The sequence below is a fragment of the Pithys albifrons genome, chromosome 3, assembly GCF_047495875.1.
Source record: "Pithys albifrons albifrons isolate INPA30051 chromosome 3, PitAlb_v1, whole genome shotgun sequence".
Lineage (NCBI taxonomy): Eukaryota > Metazoa > Chordata > Aves > Passeriformes > Thamnophilidae > Pithys > Pithys albifrons.
Genome location: NC_092460.1, coordinates 80,989,162 through 81,015,690, shown reverse-complemented (window position 1 = coordinate 81,015,690; position 26,529 = coordinate 80,989,162). Strand labels below are relative to the sequence as shown.

The window sequence follows — 26,529 nt, the reverse complement described above, 5'->3', positions numbered from 1 at the left end:
ATCGCCGAACGAGAGAAGTGGCCAAGACTCTACCTTTACACTGACTCGTGGATGGTAGCCAATGCTCTGTGGGGATGGCTGGAGCGCTGGAGAAAGGCCGGCTGGCAGCGCAAAGGGAGACCCATCTGGGCGGCTGAGATGTGGCAGGACATCGCTGCCCGGGTAGAGAAGCTGAGTGTGAAGGTCCGTCACGTAGATGCTCATGTACCCAAGAGCCGGGCTAATGAGGAGCATCGTAACAACGAGCAGGTGGATCGAGCTGCCAGGATTGAAGTCTCTCAGGTAGATCTGGATTGGCAGCATAAAGGTGAATTGTTTCTAGCCCGATGGGCCCATGATGCTTCTGGTCATCAAGGCAGAGATGCAACATACAGATGGGCTCGTGACCGAGGGGTGGATCTAACTATGGACAGTGTCTCACAGGTTATCCATGACTGTGACACATGTGCTGCCATCAAGCAGGCCAAGCGGGTGAAGCCTCTATGGTATGGTGGACGGTGGTCGAAATACAGGTATGGGGAAGCCTGGCAAGTTGACTACATCACACTTCCCCAAACACGCCAAGGCAAGCGCTACGTGCTGACCATGGTAGAGGCAACCACTGGATGGCTGGAGACATACCCCGTATCTCACGCCACTGCCCGGAATACCATCCTGGGCCTTGAGAAACAAGTCCTGTGGAGACACGGCACCCCAGAGAGAATAGAGTCTGACAACGGCACCCACTTCAAGAACAGCCTCATAGACACCTGGGCCAGAGAGCACGGCATTGAGTGGGTGTATCATATCCCCTACCATGCTCCAGCTGCCGGGAAAGTTGAGCGATGTAATGGACTGCTGAAAACAACCTTGAAGGCATTGGGTGGGGGAACTTTCAAACACTGGGAGATGCATTTGGCAAAGGCCACCTGGTTGGTCAACACCCGGGGCTCCATCAATCGAGCTGGCCCTGCCCAATCAGAACTCTTGAATACTGTAGATGGAGATAAAGTCCCTGTGGTCCATATGAGAGGTATGTTAGGAAAGACTGTTTGGGTTAGTCCCACCTCAAACAAAGGCAAACCCATCCGAGGGATTGTGTTTGCTCAAGGACCTGGCTGCACTTGGTGGGTAATGCAAAAAGATGGAGAAACACGTTGTGTACCACAAGGGGACCTAATTTTGAGCGAGAAGAGTTTGTAATGTTTCATTGTATATATGTGTATATATATATGTATAGGTAAAAAGGGGATTAATTTGGGAATGACTAGATGGAGTGGAATAAGGGGTGGATAATGTCCTAGTTCAGCTGGAGGGACCAGCTAACCCTGTGTGGTGGTGACCAAACCTGTGTATCCCACCCCCTCTATTCATTCCCCAAGGACAATGGGCCATTAGCAGCAGCTGCCCAGGGAGCCATTATCTCCTTCACACCCAGCCTGAGGGGGGCGGAGCTGCTAATGGGCCATCAACAGCTCAACACCCCCTGGCTCCCAGAGTTATCACCCATTGTGTGAGTCCCCGCCCAGGGGGAGGGACTGAGTGCTCCCTGAGGGTACATAAGTGGTGGGTAAGAAGACCTCGGGAACCTTCTCGTCGGATCCAGAGCAGCAGCAGGACCTCGACAGCAGGAGATCACCGCTCTCGCCCAGACCACAGCCCTCGCCTGCACCAACAGGTTTTTTCTTTTCCTTTTGCTCTGGACTTGGGGGAGCCACAGGGGTCTCAGCACAAGGGCAAGCAAACCCCCTTGGGTTTGTGCCCCAGGACACTGGGTTATACTGCTGGGGTATTGTGAGTTGAAAGCAATTTCCCTTGTGTATCAGTGTTGTTATTGTAATATTATTATTAAATTTTAGCTCTGACTTATAATCTCTCTCGTGGTGAGTTCATTTCCCCTGCTGGTCCACCTTCAAACCAGCACAAGATCAGAATAGGGAGCCCAATTCTTGTCTCAGTTCTTCACACACTGTCAGACTGTGGGTCCAAGAAGTGCAGGTTCCAGAGTTGGGATAATCTCACTCTTTTTGATAAAGACACAGCCTAATCCATTTTTCCAGAGGAAAAGCTTTAGGATGAGAAATTGAAGTGATCATTAAGAAAGCATTAAAACATTTATTTTATGAGCTACAAATTACAGTCTTTCAAGTTACCAGTGTGTGTAGCAACATGCCTTGTAGAGCTGAGAGTCAACCTATAAAAGAAACATATATAAGTCTGAAGGAAAACTGTAGTCATGTCTTCCAATTGAGTAATATTATATCTGTAGGAGCTGACCATATTATGGCTTAGACAATATGCATCATCTTACTGCTATACATTAGCATTTATTTAGTGCAGTGCAGTGTAATTTAAGTTGATGAGTTCTGGTCATTTTTATAAAAGTTAGTTTAGATATTTGGGAATTCCAGAAAGAGAAAATGAAAAGAAACCTCAAGATGAAAGAGGACATAATTCAATGGCTGCTTTTTTTAGTTATACCAAGCATGGAGACTCCGCTTGTCTAATGCCTTCTGTGTTTGGCAGGTTTAAAAGTGGTAATTTTGTTATGTTTCTTATCCTTTTGTATGTATAGAAACACATTCACTCCCAATAATTTTTTTTCCTCTGTAATTTATATGATAGATTAATTTATGGTCACATACTTGTGAAGAGTAAAGGTATGTAAATGTTATGCCATGAAAGAAATTTATGCAAAAATGTTTTATATGTGCTTAAACTCCAGTAAAGCATAGGGGGAAACAATACTGTTTTTTTCTCCTTCTAAAATCTCTAACTTAGTCAATTTACTCACTTAAGTGTTTGCATATTTTAGTGCTTTATGACTTAGAATTTATTACAGAAAATGATTCCCTCTGTCTTTCACCAACGTCCATCCTTCAGCATAAACATTTATCCTTTTGATATGTCAGGGGAATTATATTTATCTTGGAATTAAAACAGATTTCCTTCAAACTCTGCTTGTCCTGACTGTTCTGTTAAGAGTATGTGGAAGCTCTTGGAGCACATACAGGTTACTGACTGCTATGTATCTCAGCAGTTCTATACACCCTATGCATCACTTGTTGTCCCCCTGTCCTTAACAAAGCAGAAGCAATTAAAGTGTAGATCATGAGCTCTACCCATCACTTACTGCTGGAAGGTAGTTCCCATATGAAATAAGTTAATAATTTTGGAAACTAATTAAATTTCATGTCTTCCATTCTTAATGTCTTCCTTTATGTCTGGAAAATGCACTGCAACTGATTTTGTAATTTTCAGCATGTGCAAAGAAAAGTTTTTCCTTTTTATTTATTTGTGGTAGATTCATACTATTTACTAATTATTTTCCATTTATTAATCCCACGTCTTGAAAACTCTCTGTAAAGTTACTTGTAGAAATAACAAAAAAAAAGCTCTTTGCCTTTTTCTCTAAATGGTTTGCAACTTTTCAAGGGGCAAAGATTTTAATTTTTTAAATAATCCCTGAAGAGAAAGAAAAGCATATCATGATTTTTCAAGGCTATCTATTGCTCCCAGTGCTCAGAGGTTTTTAAAGCACTATTGCTTGTCAGATTACAGATTTGTTCATATGTTATCATTGTAATGTGAGATGGTGGTACTGAAGTACATCAAACAGAAGAAAGGGTTCTGAGTATACTCCTTAGCTTTTCTTCCATGTCCAATAGGCTTGCATACTTTGTCTAAAGAAAGATCATATATATTATTTTCAGGCATAAAAAATGTACTTTTAAAAACTTGGATTCAGCAAAATTGATATCTTCTACTGATAATAGCCCATATTTAGATATAAAAAAGAAAGATTAAAAATGTTATATAGACTGTTAATACTTGAAAAAATGTATAAACTTTTGTCTCATTTCTAAAAAATAATATCACTGGATTATGTTCAAGATGAATGAGTTGGTAACCTGATATACAATATAGGTGTTTATACTTGTGTTCACTGAGACAAAAGGAGCTTGATAGTAGATTTCAGGAGGGTAGATTTCACATGAGGATTTGCAGATCCCTTTTTCCCTGGAAAGTCAAGATTTTGAGCCTTTGAAACCAGCATCTGAATACATATATAGGACACGGGATTTCATCTTGGTTTTCTACTTAAAATATAATTTTCCTGAATTTTATTTATTAACTTTTCTACTTAGGAATATCACCTATAAATGTAAAAAGTTCTGTGGATTTAGACGTAAATTATTAATTTAGGCAATTCCTGCAGAATAAAAATTATACAATGGATTGATTTCCCATGTACTCCCTCCGAAGAATAAATGTCCCTGCAGGAAATAGCAGACTGTACATGGTTTTCAATGTGAAGCATAATTCAGTAGTAAATACAGGAAAATGTCTCAGAATAAGCACTTTTCAGTATAAAGACAGATGGTCACATCACTTGGCAAGCATTCAGCTTTTTTCCCTGAGATGTTTAAATAATGTTTATCAAACAATAGACAGGGATAAAAAGCAAGATAGCCTTAAATTTATCTAAAACAGAATGGCAGGCTGTTCTAGAAGTGTCCTATAAATAATAATAAACAACTGTTGAATGAAAGTCAATAAGGTGGAAAGAGAATTTTTCTACTGAATTGTAGAAATGTATGTATCTATATATCTTCTCCTTGTAATGAAATATTCTGTCCTCTTTTCTAGCCCAGAACTCAACACACTGTTTATATACCTGGCACAGTGTAAAATTGTTAGAGGCAGAAACAGAAGGCCATATTTCTCCTTGTTTTTTTTTTTTTGTCAGATAGGTGACTCCTTACTTCACCTGTCAATCCAACTGTAATTATGTTATAATGTGAATTTTTTCATGGAGGTACTCATGCAGGTATGCACATGTGCACACACAAATAGAAATAAACTTTTTTTCTTTCTTCCTTAGGCTTAGAAAGAATTGCAAGAGATTCAGCCTATGAGCAAGAAGGGAAAGTTCAGTTTGTCATTGATGCAGTATATTCCATGGCCTATGCACTGCACAACATGCACAAAGATCTCTGTCCTGGATATATTGGTCTATGCCCAAGGATGAGCACAACTGATGGTAAAGAACTACTTAGCTATATTCGGGCAGTAAACTTTAATGGTAAGTTACATATACTCTTTTCTTTTGCCCCTCTCCTCTTTAAATGTTTCAGAACTGGCTAGATGTGTTTAATTCTTTAGATAGGGTACTTTAAGCAACAGTGGAAAACAGGATTAAAAGCAGTTCTCATTTAATCAGAACTGTGAGTTTTTCGACCTGTTCTAAAACCCTGAGTGTATTTTTCATCTTAACATTAAGCTGCTCCCAAAAGTGGCAGATGATAAAAATAAGAATCTGCCAATCAAAATATTCCAGTGAAAAGCTGCTATTATGGAAAGAAGTTGAGCACTCAGGCAGTCCTACTGACAGATTAAAATCATTTGACAGTGGTTGCTTATGTGTTTGCAACAGAATTAATTAAAAAAAATCTTGAAATTTTTGCCTTCTTCAGAACTTAGTTAATTTCCTTAAAAAAGAGAGTAGTGACAAGTTTTCTGTCAATGTGCATATTTAAATCTCAATAAAAACACTCTCTTGCCATTCCAGTTTCTTTTCTATTTTGTTGGTTTTGACTCAGTAATTGAGTGAGCTTTCACAAAACTGCAATTTATACTTTTAAACAGCACTACAATATATTTTTAAAAAAACCACTCCATAATATTCTATGCATCTTGGATCTGCCTGCTGGGAAAATGTTACAGATGCTTATGCTGTTAACAGTAGAGGCCAATGAAGAACAAGATTAATTTATGAATGGGGATTTGAAAAGTGTAGGACATACTTGATGCTGAAATAAAGTTGCTGAAAACCTAAATTATTTCATTAGAAGTTATAATTATTGCAGACTATATTTACTATTATTTACAAAAAAATGTGGCAATGTTCTTTGCTTGGTTTTGTTTGGGTTTTTTTTTCCTTACTTGCTGGTAATTCATGTACTACACATGCCTTCTAACTATGCAGAGAGAAGCACTGTCTATCACAATTTATTCCAGTGACCTCAGCTGCCAGCCTTTTTGAAAAAAAGACAAGGTTATTTTGAATTTAACTTCAGAGTGGAAGCTTTTTTTGCTTTAGGTAATACACCAGACCATTTGGTTGATATAAATGTTGACTGTAGTTCACAGTTTTTTCTTCCTATGCAATTTTCATGAGAAGGCAATCCCTGACTCCGGGAACATAAAGTTAGGAGTCTAAATGATTTTTTAGTGATTTCAAGGAAGACCTGGAACATAATATGCTTCTGGCAAATGGGAAATGTTGTGATGATGACAAAGGTAGGCAGCATATTGTAAGGTTTGCAGTGATAATTGCCTACATTTCCAGTAGATTTTCTTTTGGGTCTGTGTTGTTAAAGCAAAAGTGATCTATTTTCATTTGGTAAGCATGAAATTTTAGCATAAAAATATAAGCTGTACATTTTATATGAAACCTTCCTCTCTCTAGATAATTGTATCTCATCAATACCTGTCATGATTTCTGTTGCTGACTTTTAAGTGTGGCAACAAGGGGAGATGAGAGCATTTTGGATGCTAATGAAAAAGAATCTGTTTTCGAAATAGTGATTTACTTAATGAGAGTTAAAAAAGAAAAAGAAAAAGAAACATTTATTTGAGGTTAATATTCTGTCCCATGGGATGAACTAAATGTTCCCTGTACTAGGCTAGTTCACATTATTTATTGGTGTACAAATTTATTGGGTATGTTATTGTTATGGGTTTAGCCAGGCCTAAATTTAGGCTTTAGTTTTTAGAGCAAGCCTTAGATTATCAGCTGACTCAACCTGGGTCAGGCAGCTGACACTGACTGCTACTGGCCAATGGTATTCCATACCATATTCTGATATCACCTCAAGTATAAATACAGTAGAGTAGGAGGAGTTCTCTCAGTTCCCATCATGGCCAAGATTGAGACAGGGCACGCTGCCGCTGTCCTGCTGTGCTGGGTCTTGCTGCTGCTGTGCTGCTACTTCGCATTTTGTTTTAGTTTGGGGAAGTAAACGTTTTTTTGTTATTCTCTCTTTTTCCTTGCTGGGTATCTTTTGCTGTGCTTTATGGATCCGGAGTGATGGGATCTGTTTTCGGTGGGAGGTAGAGGCTTGTTATATCTAACTTGTGTAGGTGTGTGTTATATTGTAGTCTATTTTTAATTTTCTCTTTTCTGTATAAATATATAAACCTGTTTTAAGTTTTTCCAGGTGGGTTTTTTTTTCCTTTTCTTGACAGGGCAAGGGGAACTCTTAGTCTATGTTTGGGTAGTTGGTATTTTGCCAGCTCAACCTAACACAGTTATATGACCAAATATTTTATTTTTTCAGTCATACATTGTGAAGCATAAGCAGAGGACAGTCTTAAACACTTTGTCTTTTCCTATTAATCCAAAATTCCCATTCCTCTGGTCAGCACTATTGCTGTGTTTGACAGAGGTGCATATTTACATAGGTTACCAGACCTCCTGTGCTGGACTTGGCAGTAGTGCTGTGTGTTGATTTTGATGTGCATCCTAGGCTCAATCATTAAAATTGAGCTGACACATGAAAGTGAAACAGACATTCTCAGACATTCAAGGTACCATTTTTCTACACTAACAGCCACAGGATCACAACACTGCTGAAGTTGGCAGGGACCCCTGGGGATTACCTTCTCCAGCCTTCTGCTTAGTTTAGGAACAATCCAATCAGGTTACTTAGGATCATGGCCAACTAGGTGTTAAATATCTACAAGGATGAAAAATCCTCCAGAATTCTCTCTGAGTAATCAATTCCAATATTTGATCATCTTCACAGTTATAAAAAAAAATCTTATGATTAAACAATTTTTCCTGTATTTTAGAATTAAACTACTGCTCTTTGAGGTGATAGTAATTTCTTCAAGAAGTAACTACCATCTTTGAGACAGACAGGTTTTCTTTTTATTCATTATGTCAATTTCCCCACATGATCATACCCTTGTGCGTATTAAACCAACTTCTCATCTCCCTTAGTTCAGGCCATCCCCCTTAACCAAGGTAGTAATGAATGGGTGTAAATGCAATTAATATGCTACCAAATTCAACTTAATAAGTTTCATATCATAAAGTGTGACCCATATTATGAAGAACATCTGTCTGCCTTATGGAGTGTATTTGCAAGGGTAAGAAAACATACATATTTCTGTTTATGGGAGTAACTATTTTGCTTTGGATTGCAAGAAATCAGTTTGAACTATGTTGATTTTTGTTTATTTGGTTTATTTTAATTTAAAAATTATGAAAATTTATTCCCCTGAAGGATTCATCGTTGTAATATTCCATGACACCTTCATGACTGAAGGGTGATCATAACTGCCAGCGCACACTGTACTGATGTGATTGATACGACGTTTGTTTCTGCTTAGATATTCTTTCAGTTGTGTGCTAAATACAGAAAATCTCTCAGTTCATCATGATTTTAAAGTGGATAGAACATCTTAATTTGTAATAGAAATAAATTTTTTTGTACATGAGATGTGAATTACTGTAGACTACTGTTTTATTATTGCCTGCATTTTTTCATAGGAGAGGTAGGAGAGTATGTGTCTAAGACCAATTCTTTTTGATTTGTAATGTTTAATAATTAATTTAATTTCAGAGGAAAAGAAACCTCTAACATGTAACTGGTGCAGCCTTTTACTGTGTACATCTAGAATTTTTAAATAGGAAAATATAAAAGCAATGTGGTATGATATTTAGTTCTTTGGGTTCTTGAGGGTCACTGTTAGTGGACCATAACCAGCCCTTTCTATTTCTTTGATGAAAGAATACTCAGACTTTTCAAAAGATTCATGATTCTATTTTTTTTTCCAGACAAAAAATGAATGTTACCATTTTCTGCTGTTCTTACTTTAATAAGGTGTCACATTTGAAAGCTTTTTCCTACCACTCTTTGTATCCAAATGAGATGTTAATGTGAAACTGGAGTTTCATATTTAAAGCTATGAAAGTGAACAGTTTTTCTGTTAATTAGATTTACAAATAATTATACGCACAATAGTAATTGTGGCATGATTCAATATGTTCTCCTATCACATTACTTTAGTGTTCTTATTCAATTTAATTTCATTATTCTATCTACAAAACAAGCAGATGTATTTTAATAGATTTTACCCTAGCATGTGTTGAGTGCTTCATGAAAAGGTACTGTGCTGAATTCAACATTTAACAGAAACGGGACTTCAGCATGAATTTATGGTGGATGGAAGTGTTTCAAAGGAGGATTTGTTTTGGTTTTAAGAAAAAGATTTAACTTTGCACTTTCTTCTAAACACAGAATAACAGCATGGATAAAGTGCTATTTCTTGGGCAGGAATAAAACACATTCTTTCTCCACTGCCTGTCCTCCACCCCCCACCCCCCTCTCTCTTTATAGATGGTATAGGGTAGCTATATAGTATAGCCTACCTTTAGTCATGTATTTGTATTTATATTTACATTAACACATTTCAGTATTTCCAGGGATAAATGTCAAGAGAACATTCCACACTTTAGCACAATATATTTACAAATATTACAATATTAGTCTTACACTTTATCATAAAGTTAAGGGCAGCACTTGACCTGTACTCTCATGCATGTAAACAGACATCTTATTTGCTTTGATGGGCTTTTATCCTGGGAATTAACAGGAATACTTGCTACTTTGACCTTTTTTTTACACGACCCAGGGGTAATTGAAAAGGAAGCAGTGAAAAGGTGAAATGGTGTCTCCTCTCTACCATCAGTGCTTAGGTAAATGTCTGCTTCATCAGGAGGGCATTGCAACATCAGTTCCTTCTCATGGTGAAGAAAGGACTTAAAATATATTCAAAGACTGTGCAACGTTTTGTTCTGTTCTCTGGACAAATGATGGCAACTATGTTGCTTGCTGGGATTTTGTGACAAATTAACAATAATGCTGGAACAGGTTGCCTGAAAAAGTTGTGGAGTCTTTATCCTTGGATACATCCAAAACCTGGCTGTACACAGGCAAGCTGTTCTAGCTGAGCCTGCTGTAAGCTCAGGTGGACTAGGTGATTTCCAGAGGTCCTGGCCCAGCTCAGTCATTCTGTGATTCTAGAACATTCAAAGAAAGAAATGGGTATCACTTAACCCTACTTTCAGTATTTTACTCTATTCTTCTGGAATTAATTTCATAATCTAAGTGGACTAGTTAGTAAGCCTTGTTGTTATTTGTTTTTTGATATGTTAATTTAATGCTTTTGAGAAAAGTTTTATTTTGGCTGCAAAGACAGAGGCACACATGCATGCAGTGTTAACCCTGTTTAAAAAGGAAACATCCAAAAAATTCATCCTGAAAGAGCAGAATACCAGACAATGAGAATAAAAGAACAGAAACTACCAGGCTAACTGAAAATAAGGTGTTGACACTTGTAAACTAAAAATTGGTGATCACTCTACATTGTAAGGTTTTTTTCTGAGAAAAGAGTATCTATACAGGAACTTTAAAAAAACAACAACAACTAGCCAAATTAAAAAACAACCAAAGAGAAGAAAAAAAGAAGAATGATATTTCTCATGGAGAATTTTAAACCCTTCAGAGAATCATTATTGTAAAATCATCTGTTTACAAAATTAATCTTCTACTTCTATCTTTTGAAGTTGCTAAGACATCAATCTATGCAAAAATCTCCTGACTTAATATTCAGCTCAGTCTGTTTTAAAAGTTTTCTTGAAGAAAGCTGACACCTCTCTATTCTTTCACTGAGTACAAAATTTGCATTCTCAAGTCATTATTTATCATTAAAACAGAAGCTTCAAAATGGTACACTTTCAGGCTGATGAGTTTTGACATTTTTTTGAGGCATAAAGCACAATAGAACTAAATGTCCCACATAAAATGTGCTGGTGTTATGCTTCTCTCTCAGATTTTTAAAAACTCTACTCTCTAGTCTATAACTACCCATAGAGAAAAAATCCCTTTTTAAAGTAGTTGAAGTTGGGCATACCTTGGTTTTTTTTTTTGTTTTTTTTTGCAAGTTTTGAGCTCTTAGAGGCAGTTTATAATTTAGGGTTTGTACTGTCAAAAGTACTTAGCATCATATGATGCCACTGCTACCATATTCTAATAGGGTTAAAAATTAAGTATAATGTGAGAAAATAGCAGATGAGTAGATGGGACAGGGATAGATAAGATTAACAATGAGTTGGGAAGGGCTTAACTCTGTTGACCTTGCTAGGATTCGCTGTGGCAGGAAATCTAGTTTTGCTAATCTGTAACATGATGAAAAACTAGATCCTACTTCAGCCGCAGAACTGGGTGTGGCAGGAGGAATGTTTGCTGCAGTTTTATTAAGAACTGTGATGTTTGTTCTGTCATACTTAAATCATATAATTCTATGTAATATGGGGTTTTTTAAAATCTTGGTGGTACAGAAGAATGTTTGAAAACATAGACCCAAATTCATAAAATTGCATAATTCAAAATTATTTTCATGTACCTTTGTCATGATTTCAGAGGTGTCTTATTTGGCATGTGAATGCTCTGGGGCTATGACAGACTGTAAGGAATCTTGATGTCTGGTTTCCCAGCCTTTATGTTAAATGAATAAAGGAATTGTTACCACTGCTAATTTAATATTGGGGATAAGCAGGGAATGATTTCAAATAAACTCTGCTTTGGCATGTTGATTATTTCAATAAAATTAATCCGGGTGGCTGTAAAAGAAACTAAAATTGCACAGTGATCTGAATCACTCTTAATGGATTTAAGTAATGTATGGCTATAATGTAAACATGCACAGCAGGCAAAGCTTGAAGCTGCTGTGATTTTGAGGTACTTCACAATCCATATGATTAAAATCAGTGATTATGAAAATGCTGGGTGTGAAATTAAAAGGCAGAACCTAGAAGCAAGTGCAATTTATAGCCACGCTATTGCTTATGTACAGATAAGTACTGATTAATGGAGCAATATATATGCTCCATATACAAAATTCATGATGTAGAACTTGACTGAAGTCAATTCTGTTTTGAAGAACAAGGTCTAATTCATAAGGTATTTTAATAATTAATATGTAAAGGAAGGTGGTAAAGGATTTACCCTCATTACCCAATGAAAATTGATTTGCATCTCCTAATAGGCAAGTATGTTCAGATATATTAGACTGCAGTTTTCTAATATGATCAAATTAAAAACTCAAGCTATGGTACAAACTAACCCTTCCCAGTGAAAAAGTATCTGACTGCAAAGAAACTGGATTCATATTCTATGCATTTATTTTACCTTTTAGTCAGTGTGAGAACCATCATAGTTGCAGTTCTACAGTCTTTTTAAGCCCTTTGAATATGCTTACCTTTATTAACAGGCTTGCTTCATGTTTTGAGGAAAAGAATATTTTGACAAGTTTCCTAACTTGAATGCTTAAATTTAAAATCTCCTCTTAAAATGTATCAAATCAAGCAGGAATGTTTGTACAAGTTTTTAATTTTCACATAGATTGATTTATGAACTCTTTAATAAGACAACAGTTCTTTAAGCCATCAAAACCATTGTGAGGGGAAACAAATTTGGTTTTAGTACCTCTGTAACTGAATAATGTGAGCCTTTTTATTTTTCCTACAATAACTTCTACTTAAAAAATGAAATAAGATACATTAGACAGAATATCAAGTTAAAAAAAAGCAAGAAGGACTTCGTTAAAGGTATTTGATAAAGGTATACCTTCAGTAAAGGCATATAAATAACCACATTTAAAATGCATTCATGTAAAAATTGATCTATCTGGTGATACCCAATGTGTGACAAACTCAAAAAATACAAAAATTCTTCACTCTTGGTGAAATTACCTTAAATAATCTTACATTCTAATATAAAGAGGAAAATAACAATTTCCTTATTTTAAAAGGCAGTGACAGTGAAATCAGATAGGGATTAGAGTAAGGAGAGAACAAATTTATAATTAACAGAAATTGCTGACATCATGGGACAACGCTGTTTAGTTTTTCTAATCTAGGGAGATGTACTCAGCAGCAATCAACCAAATTCAGATCCATAGTCAAAGCGGTACTGAATTCAAAAGCAAGTTAAATGTGCTAGACCTTGTTACCAGGTGTGACCTTAAGCAAAACCAGGGAGAATCTGAGCAAACTGAGCAGGACATTCAAGAGGAAAGTGACAGGATCCAGTTCATCCCTTACAGGGCAGTAGCATTCCCTCAGTTTCAGTATCCGCTGAAGTCTAATGTAAGTATCTCATCTTCACGTAGCTGATGGCAAAGATTGACACCTCAAGGCTGCCACAGAACCAGCCTGTTCATTTGCATTTAAGCACCATAGCAACTCATCTGCTTCTATATGTTTTCTGCAGTCAGCTATGAGACAGAGATTTTCTCAAAGGCTGGTTAAAACATTTTTAATGGTATGAAATTTAAAATATGTGAAAGATAGTTTATCTTAAAAGCTTCTCTATTTCAGCAAAGGAAGCATTTCCTATTATTTCTGAGGATTAAGGTATCCAATAGTTTTGGCCACACACCAGATTATGTTTTATGCTGAAGAGATTGGACCCAAAATGTTGCTCCGCATAGTCTTAGCAAAATCTCTCCCCTGTAAGCCTGAAATGATAGATTTGATGCACAAATTCCTGAGGTGTTCTAATTTAAATAGAGACTGTTTCTCTCAATTCTCCTATCTATCATCAGAGTTGAACATTTGATAATTATGAGGAAAATAATTTGTGGCAAAGATTTTAGTTGAAAATCTGTGGGTTCCATGCATAGCACATTTTCAGAATGATAATACGTGAATGGGGCTTCCATATTAATGTTTTTCAACTTGTGCCAATTTCTTTAGATTATCAACTTTTAGAATTACATCAGCATTTAATAAAAAAAATGGTTTGGAATATAGGAAATACAGAATACTCATTACTATTAGTTAGATTTCCAAGCCTGAATTCTTTTAAGTCAAGTCATAGCAGCTGATGCAGATAAATGAATTTGAAAGTAGAGCTTCTCTCTATTGCTTACAGCTCTGTTAAAGCCAACCTGACTGGTACTGTACTTGAATACAGTTTTATTTGCTGGTAGTTGAGCTATTTATGTAAAGATAAGATTTTTAGAGGATATATATCTCCATTTCAGAGTATGACAATTTGTATAGGTTTTTAACTACTGTATCAAAATTTACACCATCTTTAGACCCATCAGTTACAATGGGTGAGGTTTATTTTCTGGGGTCATTAACTTTGATGCTGACTTGCCTAAATTTTAGGAGTTCAGCTGGAGTGTGAAAGGACAAGGTACAACCTTTCAACATTGTCAGGGTAAATTGGTTTATGCCTTTGAACAGTTCCAGAAGAGAATCGGAAATATTTAATGCAGCATTGCTAACTCTGCTTTGGATGAAGATGGTAGAAACACTGGAGTTTTATTCTTCTGCAAAACTTTTCATATTAGTTTGGGATTCATGTATTCACTGAAGAAATACAGTAATTGACTTCTAAGCCTTTAGTCCAAAGGAATTTGAAGGTTTTTCTCAGGAGCCAGTCTTAAAAAAGCACAGGGCATGACTGGCAGGATATTCTTCAAGACTTCCTAGAAGTTCTATCCAAATGGACTCTCAATATCCTAACTCAGTAGCACTAACTGGCTAGTAGTTTATAAAAAGTAATAATTTTTATTGTATTTTTATTCTAGTGAAAGTAAAATTTAAACAGCTATAAAAGTATGAGTCTATATTTCTACCCAGAGAGAAATGAAAAAGAAATGCTATGCGATTGTTGGAAATTTTTATTTATTGAGCACCATACCCAAAGAAGACCTGTCATCAGCATCTGGGTAATTTTTCATTTTCATTCAGATGGAAATGGTCTGTATTATAAAAATGAATTACAGGTTAGGGTTACCCTTTGGATTTAAAACACTGTTATCTACAAAGCATTATAGAAGCCAGCATAATTTTTAAACATTATTTTTTGCTAATAACATTTTTTCTTATTGTCCTATAAGAAAAGAAGCCAAATGAAAACCAACCAACTTTGGATAGAAAAAGAAACTATCAACATAGTTGTAATATAAAGGAGAAAATTAGGCTTTACGAAAAACAAACAAACAAAAAGAATTTTCATGTAATAATGTTGTTTGATTATTCCATCATTCACTTTTATTTTCTTTGAATAAACAATGAAAAGTTAGATGTTAGGCTGTCATGAAATATGTATCTTTCAAGTTTCTTGTTGCATTCTTGCAAAGTGTGAAATATAGTTTGATTACGTATCTCCCTGATTGAAAGGACTTTCACAGAAATGAGAGTTAAGTCCATTATTGCGAAATCTCAAAAATTTGAACAGTTTTTCAAGCAACAGTTTTGCTGTCTCTGTTCCTGCAGTACTTTTTGGCACTTGCAATTCTAGATCTATGCTATCTACATAGCTCCTTGGAACATTTCTCCATGTTTTAACTTAAAACAAATAAGGATTCAGAGTTGCCAAAGATATTTATTAGAATTCAACAAAATAACCCACAGTACATAGTAGAAATTTATATCTATTCATGTTTAATTAACCAAGGGAAGCATGTTCTTAAAAGATGATTGCAATAAATTTTTCATCTTTAATCTGTGAAAGCACAATAACATGTAAGTATCATGGCAGATATGGGCGGTCGCGTGGTGTAAAGGAGAGCACTCCAGACTCTGAATCACAAGGTCCTAAGTTTGAATCTCAGGGGGGACTATCCCCTGGCAGTTAAATGCCTCCCTGCCATCTGATCCTGTCAGATCTCGGATGCTCAGCAGGGTCAGCCCCGGTTAGTACCGGTTGCTGTAGATGGTCCTGAGGACCTCACTGTCACTGTCCAAGCTCGCTCAGCTGTGGCAGATGGACCTTAGGACTTAAACAGTGGGGCCAGTTCTGCGCACGCTGTGCCTCACCTAAAAAATCCACTGTACAGGCCGGAAGGGCACACCCATGTGGGGAGAACCCTTCCCAAATCTATATTATGGCAGATAGATATTGATACTGGTCACTACTGTTCAGATGTTTCCAATGCTTGAAAGTATTAAAATTTGTGGAACCAACCTGAAGTCTTTGAGATTATGTGTATTTACTGTTTTAATTAATTTAACTCACTCTTTTAATTTCACATTCTCAATAGGAACAATTTCATTCAAGTAGCACAAATATTTCTGAAAAGTAGATCCATCAGATAACCAGGAAATCTCAGAAATACTATGTTTACCAACACTATGTTTATAAAGTTGCAACTGTACTATATTCAATAGAAAATTTAGTGTAAGTGAAAGCATCTTCCCTATACTGGAAGATAGTTCCTAAGAACTTGGAAAGCATCCTATGAAAATACTGGTTACCTGAGCTGTCTGAGGAATACAAAACAGACTGAGATTACAGACATGCTCTCAGACACATGAGGAATAGAAGAGCAGCACAGCAAGAGATAGTCTTTGACATTCACAAAGTGAATATTTCCCCAGAAGCTGCATATTTTTCAGTGGAAAGGTAAAGGAGTTTGTGTTTCATGTCTTAGGCAGGGGATAGAATAGGTGCAGACTTGCTGGAAACAAAGTAGTTATAAATCACTCATTCACTGTATCCTGCTGCCTCCTCAGAATTTCTTTTCTTACATATGGTTATCAAGCTCTTTAAAATACAAAGAAATGAAAAATTCTGTATGTTGAATCTTATGGAGACCTCAGTAGTAATTGCTTCCCTTTGACTGTAAGGCTAAGGAAACAGATACAATCACAGACGAGATATTGCTCATTCTGAGCTCCAGCTAGATCAATGTTTTGTTTTCCCATTTGACTCTGAAGCTACCCTGGGGCTACCCTGGTGTTACTCCAATATAGCTCGATCCTGAGTTGAGAGACAAAAATGTATTGGCACTGTTCCTGTGTCACACATTTTATAAATATATCCCTAGGTAGCATTGTCACAACTCATAATAAGGCCAGTTATGGTAGCTGTGTCCCACTTTTTAGAGGTGATTATTATACATTTTAAAAGAAAGTAAAAATGATATATTTTTGTGAACCTGAAGTCATCATCTGTGTGCAGGATATGCAGCTACAGGGCAGGTAGACTCCTCAAAACATGCGAGACTGTGCAAACTTGAAAGGCTTAGTTAGTGCAGTCTCTGCTGCGGTTCTTTCAAGTCCTTACTCAGAGATGTGAAGAGAAAGCCTCTGGATATTAGAGTCCACTGCTTATCATGCTAGAGAAAAACAACTAAAGGTGCTTGGAAATAATCCTTATATTGACATACAGCCACAGTGGGAAGATTTCTGCCAAGCCAGCTGGCATTTAAAGGCTCCTGCTCTTGATAGTTACAAATTGTTGTATTGATCCTCCCTTATATATGGACTAACTGCAGCTCGAACACTGATAATTTTTTCCTCTGTTTTTCAATTTCACCATTTCTTACTAGCCAGGGATATTGTTCATGGACAATGTGCTTAGGCAGGTTTCTTCCTTACCCAAGCATAAAGTACACATGGTTTTGTTCTTGATATAAGATGTGAGTTCTCCTAAGCCTTGTATAGGTAAACAGAAAATTTTGAGGAGGGTGTAAAGTAAAAAGAAATTAATGTTCAAGCAGATATTCCCAAACCCAAGTTGCTATTTCAAGTTCCTAATGCTTGCATCAATTTGCACAGCAAATGTGAAGGCATTAAGTGTAGATGTGGTTTAGATATAGTGTTTTAATGGATTATTACATGGTACATAGACACAACTGGCTCTTAGTCCACCAAATTTTTGAGATAAAGACATGAACTATTCTCTCTAAATAAAGACTCTGAACCAAAATTCAGAGGTAATTTAAACTAATTTGTTTTGTTTTGAAGAGCAGAAACTCACCTGTCCTATGGAGCTGACAGGTTGTAGCTGCTAAAATCAAATAATTTGAAGAGTGGAAGAGAAAGAAGGTAGCAAATGGCAGCTGAGAATTCTGAACACACACAAAGATATTTTTGTCTGTTTTGTATTCACATATAATCAAAGATTTCCTATGAATATAAGCTGCTAATAGACATTGAACATATGTGGCAGTGAATAACAGCAGTCAGTTGAGAATTGTGGACTATTTTTCCATGTGTGGAGAAGTGGTGGCAATTTCTTTTTACAGAAGTGGCCCATTAACACCCATAGACACATACCGTGTGAGCTCCATGGCCCAGGTCTAACCACATACCTGATGCTGTGCCATGTGAATCTGTACAGCAAAGAGGTTGTTATGTACTCCTAACAGAGTGTATTGAAGTTAGGCTTTTCAGCATCAAACGCTTTTGTGCTTTCCTAATTGATGGCATGAGAGACTCCAACAAAGCAGGACTCTGAGCCAAGTTATTATGGGATAAGATAAAAAGCGAAAGTCCTTTAATATCAGGACACCGGAATACATGATGACATGCACATGCACCCCTGAACACTGGTTTCTGTGGGTTTTATAATATGGTCCACCCAATCATTACTTTATACATCTCTTGGTCCAGCCCCAGTCCCACCCCTGTTCCACCGCACAGGAATTGGGTCTGGGGTAAATGAGACTTTCTCTTCATTAGTTCTAGTCTTCCTTGGCACACACAGGGCTCTTGAAGGTTTTCTAGTGTTCTGACTTCTGGGTCACTCTGCCCCATGTTTATGTCTCATTCTGCAGGCCTTTCTGATAGTCTTCAGCTCTTTATCTTGAAGAGAGTCTAAACAAGACTAAATAACTAAAGGAATTTGAGCTACTGACATGTGCTAGGGGTTAGGATACATAAACAATGAACTTAAGCTACCAGAAATATTAACACACTACATTTACTTTTTTTTTACTACAGTTACAAGTACTTCTAAAAGCTATAAAAATGAAAAAATCAAAAACCCCTTTGGTATCATAATGTATGGGCTATTGTTTTTCAGTGGTTCATGGAATAGTATAGAATATTCTAATTCTAAAGTCATTAAATGCTATGAAGTGCCTACAAAACCAAAACTCTCATAAAATAGTTCAATTCTTACACTAGATTGAAATAATAATACAAAGCATAAATGGCCTTCAGAAAGGAAGTTGTTTATCCTGTGTCACCTGACAATCAAACAAACCATCAAAGCACTGATTTAAGGATTTTTCTTTTTATCTTTTGTCTTATTGTTTAATTATTTGATTTTGGTCTGAATTAAACTAATATTAATTTTATGAAGAAACAGAATCTCTCCAGGCTCTACAGCTGTACTGATGAGTGATATTTTTATCAGTTCAATCATTAATGAAAACTGGCAATTAATTAACATTCCTGACAAGGATGCTAGTTTTATTGAACAGTTGCAAGAAACTCTTTTTGTGGCTCTTGTTCTTGAGTGAAAACCTCTGGGAAATCAGTCCCAGGAATGAAGTTTCCTAGCTTCCAATATTGCCTAACCTTCAGGGCAACCCCATCTGAAATTTGGGCAGGGCTCCCTTGTGCCAAGGTAGTGCATGTGAGTTTGTAACTGCTGTTATCTTGATTTCTGTCCAGAGGACAAAATTCAGATCAGAGAAACAGATAAAAAAGAAGTGTGCCTCTCCCTCTTGGATCTGAGCTGCAAGGGGAGTGAAGAAACCATGTGCCTCAGTAGTTGGGCTAAGGAGCTTCTGAAAAGGGAAGTGTAAATGCTGGTCTTTCAGTAACTTAGAAGTGCAAATTAGTGCCACTTGGACAGTTCTTAGATAATTCAATTCAACTCAGGTCTTGGTTACTAAAACACATACCTGAAATCTGACCCTTCCTGTTTTTCCTTTTCCTATAGAGAAGTCATCCTGTGTCATATGGGTGATGTTCAGATTGTGAAGTCCTTGGAGTATCTGATAAGACAGTAAAGATAGATGTACAGTGGTTAAATGGGAGGTAGCCATGAAAGAGAATAATTCTCATGAGATTCCATGTGTTCAGAAATTACATGTAGATATTTTAAGAAGGCTCATATATGACAAAGTAATACAGATATATTGTTATAAATTTTGCCTTTATTTTCTTGATTTTGTATGAGCATTTTCCACTCCTAATTTTGTAAGGATAATTAAAATATTCTTAGCTTTACTTCCTTACTACTTTTTCTTTGTCCTCGCTCAGAGGTCCCTCTGTCAGAATCAGTAACAAGCAGATCAATGAAAAAATATTTCTGAAAATGTAATACTTTCATCTTCATGGTCCTGTGTTGCTACTGATTTCTAATGGAGTATTAAATAGGAATAAGCACAGATCTTGATATGAATTGCTGGACAGATAGGTAGCAAGAGGCATTCTGAGGAGGGAAACGTTGAAGTGTGATGAAACCTTACAATAATAGAAGACTGTGGAAAAAGCACTGAGGGTGAGAACAAATGAACATGACCCCTATAGAGCAGGGTCACAAGCCCCTGCCTGAACCATATGATTTGTTGCCAGGAAATGGAAAGTAATAAGGTTAGGTAGAGAAAAACAGAAGGGCTTTAACTTCAATAGATTGACATGCTACAAATATTGAACAGCAGATGGATTAGAGACAAGGGCTATTTATAATGGTATTGCTTTTTTTCATTTTTCCCCCACGAGAAATAAGAGCAAACAGTACAGACACATGATGATGTGGTGATAAAAGTTGCAGGTTTTCCTACCATTATGAAAGGTGGTAGCAAAACTACTATGATGCATTGTCTTTGCCTTATTTTGTGTGTGTGTCAAGTGGAAGAGGGGAAAGTATAGAAATGGCATAATACAGGAACACATTGACTTTAGGTATTTATATAACCAAATAGTATAAGAATAGAATTCAATTTGTTTCACATAAGATATGAAGAGTGGAAATATCTACACATGAACTAGTTGATTACACTGTTTTTATAGTGAATGGAAAGAGATTTGCTTAGTGGGGCATGGTTCACCTCATCATTTAATCCTCCAACCTACACCAAAGAGTTATGTTGTAGAGATGCCTCCACTCACAGCAGAGCAAATCTGTAAAACTGTATCAGCTTACTTGTCTACTACCAAAACCGAGTGAGATGACTCCAATAGTATTCTGGTTTTGGGAGGGAAAAAAGAATTTGAGGATGGAATGTAGGAATAAAGTGATGAGTTATTATTATAAATCACCTGAAGAGTGTCTACCAAATGAAAGAAGAAGTGGGAGAAAGTTAAAGCAGGTAAAAAAAGCCATATGATAACACTACTTTGCAGAGAGAGATATTAATCTAATTATCAGTAACAAACAAATATTAATAACCATAAATTATTTAATGGTAAAATTAGACTATTATTTTATGTCTGCTTTAAAAGCAGTGAAAGGAGAAGCAATCCACATGGAATTCTTACATGTATACACAGAGATTTTATAGCCTATTAAGACACATCCAAATGATAAAATTCCCTTACAGACAAAACATTTAATAACAAAAGACAATTAAAATGCATCTTTTCAAATGAGATTTTAAATAATACCAAGATGAAAAAAAACCTTTAGAACTGAAAATAATCTGCAGGTTGCAAAAATGACAAACAGTAAAAGAAGAGGAGAAAGCAGCTCAGGACAAAAATAGAAATAAGAGTTGTCACTAAAAGCCTATCATAACCTGTAGGAAAAATTGATGAATAAAAACATGTAAATGCAGATGACAATATATTGTGTGTCTGTAGAACATTTAGACAAGTAATTGTGACAATATGTGACAGAGATTGACAAGACTGAGAAATTGAGCATAAAAAAATCATGGGAACAAGCAACAGTACTTACAAAATTAGTTATTGTTTGTAACTCAAGCAAACTGGAGAAGTTACCTGGGGAAAAGAATTGAGTGTGGTAGAAGAGTCTTCTGTTTAATTCTGGGGACTCTGGGGAAACCAATGAGATAGTGCTATTTTTCAGTTGTCATTTGTCAACACTCTGCAAAAAGAAAGGAAGACATTTTCACAATCATAGGTATAGAAATGAGATGAGGAAAAAAGTTATATAATTCATTGTTCTGTAGCATTCACCCTATCCACCCCTGTGGCATCTGTTCATCCAATGCAAAATGACCAAGCATTTCCAAGAAAGAATACAGCATATTTTAAGAAACATATGCAAAATCATTTGAAGTGCAAGTGAAAAAGAAACAAGAATGTAAAGGTATATAGAAAACTATAAACTGGATTTAGAAGAGATGATTTCAAAAGTTTGGTAATACATTGTCTTTCATGATGACTTATATGATGGCGTATTTAGGGATCTGAGAAGATCTATATAAACTCATTGCAAGTTTTACTGGTCTAATATTACATTAAGGAAGGTCTACAAAATAAAATTGTGGAAAAGTTTGGGTAATATAGTGAATATCAAAGTAATTATATTAGAGATAAAAAGAAGAAATAAAAATAATGATACAACATTGCAAAGACAGATAATAAATGCTTAATGTGTCTGGAGAAAGAGCTGAAGAGAATGACGGGAATCTAGTGTGAGATTTGTCTGAACTGTTATACATTTTCTTTTCTCTTGTATCTAGAAACACAGGTCATCTGTACTCTGTTTTTACCCTGTAAATGCATCAGAATAAACATATAGTCTTATTTTTATTGCCTCAGTTCCTAAGATTACACAAATTCTGTTGTGGTATTTGATCTCCTTCCATGTTACCAATATATCTCATCCATCTTTGTGCTATAGTTACATTTCATTAGGACATCTATGCCCCCAAAGAACACCTTATCAGCCCTTTGAGAGCACAGTCATTGGTGAAAACACTAGAATTTTCTGAAGTAAACTCTGAAGAACTGCAAAGGGAACCCACCAACACCAAGACACTTTCAGCACAACCCGTTTGATCTCCTTTTTGATCCACTTTACAGTCCAGCTTCTGATGCCCAGCTTTTCAATTTTAATTACTCATCTCCTGTGGAGTAAGATTGGGAAATCCAGAGAGACTGTATCTTCCATGGTTTCCTTGTAAATAAGTAAATAACTTCACTGTCAAAGAAACATACCAGGATCATTGGCATGATTCATTTCTGAAAAATTTATGTAGCTTTTATCCTTATTTGCATTTCTGTCTGTCTCATCTACGGAGTTTTCTGTATGGGTAGAATAAGTATTGATCATGAAAATGTAGCCTGAAAGACTACATCAATAAAGTATAAAAAGAGGAATTAAGAATCTATTTGAAGAAATAAGAGATTTATTTGTAGATAAGTGATTCTTGCATAAGCCTCATTCTAGCTTTTGTATGTTCAGAATTGCCCCTGGAGTATATAATGAAATTGTTTTGGGAATCCAGTCAAACAATATGTCAGGAAACATGACCTCAGTGAATTTTTTTTGGAGGACAGCAGACAATAAACAAGGTTTTCTGAAGCACTAATTTCAGAGCTGACTCTGCCTGTTGGCAAACTGGATTTAACTAGTGGTATCTGGAGACATGTTAATGAATTTCAGATTAACACAAGTGCTAAACCTAATGCCATAATTAAGAAAGGCCTGCCAATCACTGCCTCATTTGCACTGGCACAATTTATTCTGTAGATTTCTGTTGCAACATTAGCATCTAGTGAGGACTGCAATTAATTGGTAAATGGATCCTAAAAGAGCAGTTCACAGGAATGAGAAAAATGACTAACAGAATATTTTTAAAGCCTATTCCATTGTGTATATCCTAAGGGTAAATCATTTTGTGTGCAAATTTTCTACACTTACCTGTTCACTTCCATTCCTGGAGGCAGGTCTTCTAAAAAGTAATACTTCAAAAAAAATTTGTGTCTTTTAATTAAAATTACTCATGTTAATATCTGGGAATATTTGGTGCATAATTATGGAACCCTCAAGGCTGTAAAAGATTTCTATCTTTAACCACACAAGATTTGTGGAATTGCAACAAAGGTTTTCACTCTGTCTATGTCTTCATGATTTCACTGGATCTCTTACATATGTGTTGTTGCCTACATCTTTCTCTATTGCCTTAGTTGAAATTGTAAGAGGCATTGTAAACTTCAGTTGGTTGTGAAAATATATACTTTTTATATGCTTTCAAAATTAGAAGAAATTATTTTCTGATTTAGAGCTGCATTTTTACAGAGAGGAGTTGTTTCCATTTACATGTATCTGCAGGTATTTAGTTTATTATTCAATCTTTCTTACTTCTAAAGAGAAAGCATTATAAATTTCCATGCCAGAACAAGTGTAAGAATCATACATGTCATAACAGTATCTTGACTACATGTACAATTTCCTAAATGCCTGAGCCCTTGTTAGGTCCAACACAAAGCTGTTGAGGCAGAGCTCCTGAAACCTTTCCACCAGGCTGGCAATTAATAATGTGGGTGTTTCATGGGTCATCTTCCTTTCTCACTCCTGATTGTGTAGTCTGCACTGCACAGATTCACACATAAGACAATACATGCATAGAATTATAAAATCCCTTTGATTTTAAAGATGAGGCTCATAAAACACATTAGGTTAATTTTTCAGATACTTCTCCTTTGGTGCTTAACAGTAGAAAATGAAACAGCAAAGGTGGCTTCCTGTGGCTGTTTTACACCTCTTCTGGCTTGCTGATGTAGCCAAATGGTTGCAAATATTCATGTAACTGTCATTGATCATTTGCAACTTTCTGAAAGTCAGGGATCATTAGAGTTCAGAAACAGATTTACTGCTCAGAAAACCAGGCTAGTCCTCTGGAGTTGTCTAGTCCAGCCCCTTCTGCTCTGAGCAGACTGAGCTACAGGCTGCTCAGGTCTGAATCAAGTTGAATGTAGAATACCTCCAGAAAGGGAGACTCCTCAGCCTCTCAGGACAATCTATTCCACTATTTTTTTATGCTTAAACACAGTCTTCCCTGGTTTGGTATGTGCCCATTTCCTCTTGTCCTGTCTCTGGACATAACTGAGAAAAGTCCATCTCTACCTCATAAGATATTTGTATGTACTAAGATTCCTGTCTGATGCATTCCCTTCTCCAAGCTGAAAAATCTCCTCGCTTAGATTTTTCTTGCATGACATATACTCCAAGCCCTTTACCATCTTTGTGGCCATTTGTAATATTCACTCCAATATGTCCATATCTCTTTTACTGGCAAGCCCAAAACTGGCCACAGCTATGGTCTCACCAGTGCTCGGGAGATGGGAAAGATCAACCTTCTGCTCAGACTCAGCTCCTCATATGCTATTAGCACACTGTTCTGTAGTTTCCCATCAGACAAGGAACTTTTCTCTTGCCATTGCCTGTCTAAGGCTTTGACATCCTGAGAGTCTTCATTTCTGCACCCAATAAGCACAGATCCTTCCTACTCCTCCTTCCTCATAGCTCCCCTCTATTTGGTGATGTGGATGCTCCCCAGCACAAAATCTCAGGCAAGCAGGAAGCCTATCATCCCCTGGCCCCTACCTCGCCCGCAGAGATGCATCATCCTCCCTTCTGAGCCTCTATACTGGGATAGCTGCTGAGGCGTGTGCTGGGTACACGTTTTGTCACCCCCTCCCTCCCCATCACTACTGGCACACAAACACTCCCCTCAGCAGCAGGGTTTCCAGCCAGCTTTTGTGCACCCTCTGAGGGAACTGCTCCTCTGGGAACTGAATGCTGGCCTGGCCCTTACACAGATCTCTCCCAGCACCTGCTAAACAAATACTTGGCTCTCCTTGCTCAAAGCTCAAAGCACCCATTGATGAAGAACAGCTTCATTACAAGTACTGGAAGTCACAAGTGCTGTGGCTGCCTTTTTACCATTGCAGCAGGCACCATGACATCCCTCCAGGAGTTTCAAAGAGTCCCTAGCCACCCTAGAAGGAATACACAGACTATCTAAAAGTGGTCCTAAAATGCTGAGAAACCTGCTGTGTCTTATGCCTACTTCTGCTAGCTCTGTTTTCCTTGTCATTCCTGTTCCCTTGGCATTTTTTTTACTCTGAAAATAGATGAAAGAAAAACCATCCCAAATGAAATCCAAATGTATCTGGTTTAAGGTTCTTCTATGTTACTGAATCATTTGGGTTTTGCATGTATATGAAGATGACTTGTTAGCTATTACGTCAGGAAATTGCAGGACATTGTTAAATGAACTTTTACTTACATGGAACCAAAGAAATTCATTCCTCTTCATGATCACTTTGTTGACAAGGATAAAGGTCTTACTCTATAGGAACAACCAGGTAATGTACATAAAGATATTCAGATTTTACCTATTATATGTTGCTAATGAAATGTTATGACACAATGATGCTGGTATACAGTATTATTGTTTTGCAGTCCTTGAGTGTTACAGTGATATTATGATAATTTATTTCACCTGGTAAATCTTTAGTAGTCTCAAAGAAAAATTAATTTCATTATTTTCTTATGTCATACCAAATAATATAAAGAGATTTAAAAATCCAGGTTTTAACCTTTCATTTAGGCAAGCTCTTAAAAGTGCTCTTAAGGCATAAAATTGCATTTAACTATCCATGTAAAGTTATGTATGTCCCTAAATGCTTTGTTAGTTGTCACCTTTAATGGAATTGTAAGTAGCACTCAGCTGGCAGAAATGTGATAAAGATGCATTTTAAGCAGGATAATAACTACTCTTGACAACAAATAGAAATAA

General features: G+C 36.5%; 1 protein-coding gene across 1 annotated transcript in view; it reads left to right on the top strand.

Annotated features, from left to right (window-relative positions):
• GRM8 (glutamate metabotropic receptor 8) overlaps positions 1 to 26,529 on the top strand; it is a 340,790-nt gene that overhangs the window by 211,614 nt on the left and 102,647 nt on the right. The window contains exon 7 of the mRNA XM_071550012.1: positions 4,865 to 5,065. Coding sequence (XP_071406113.1) covers positions 4,865 to 5,065 — 201 coding nt within the window. The remainder of the gene's footprint in view (positions 1 to 4,864; positions 5,066 to 26,529) is intronic.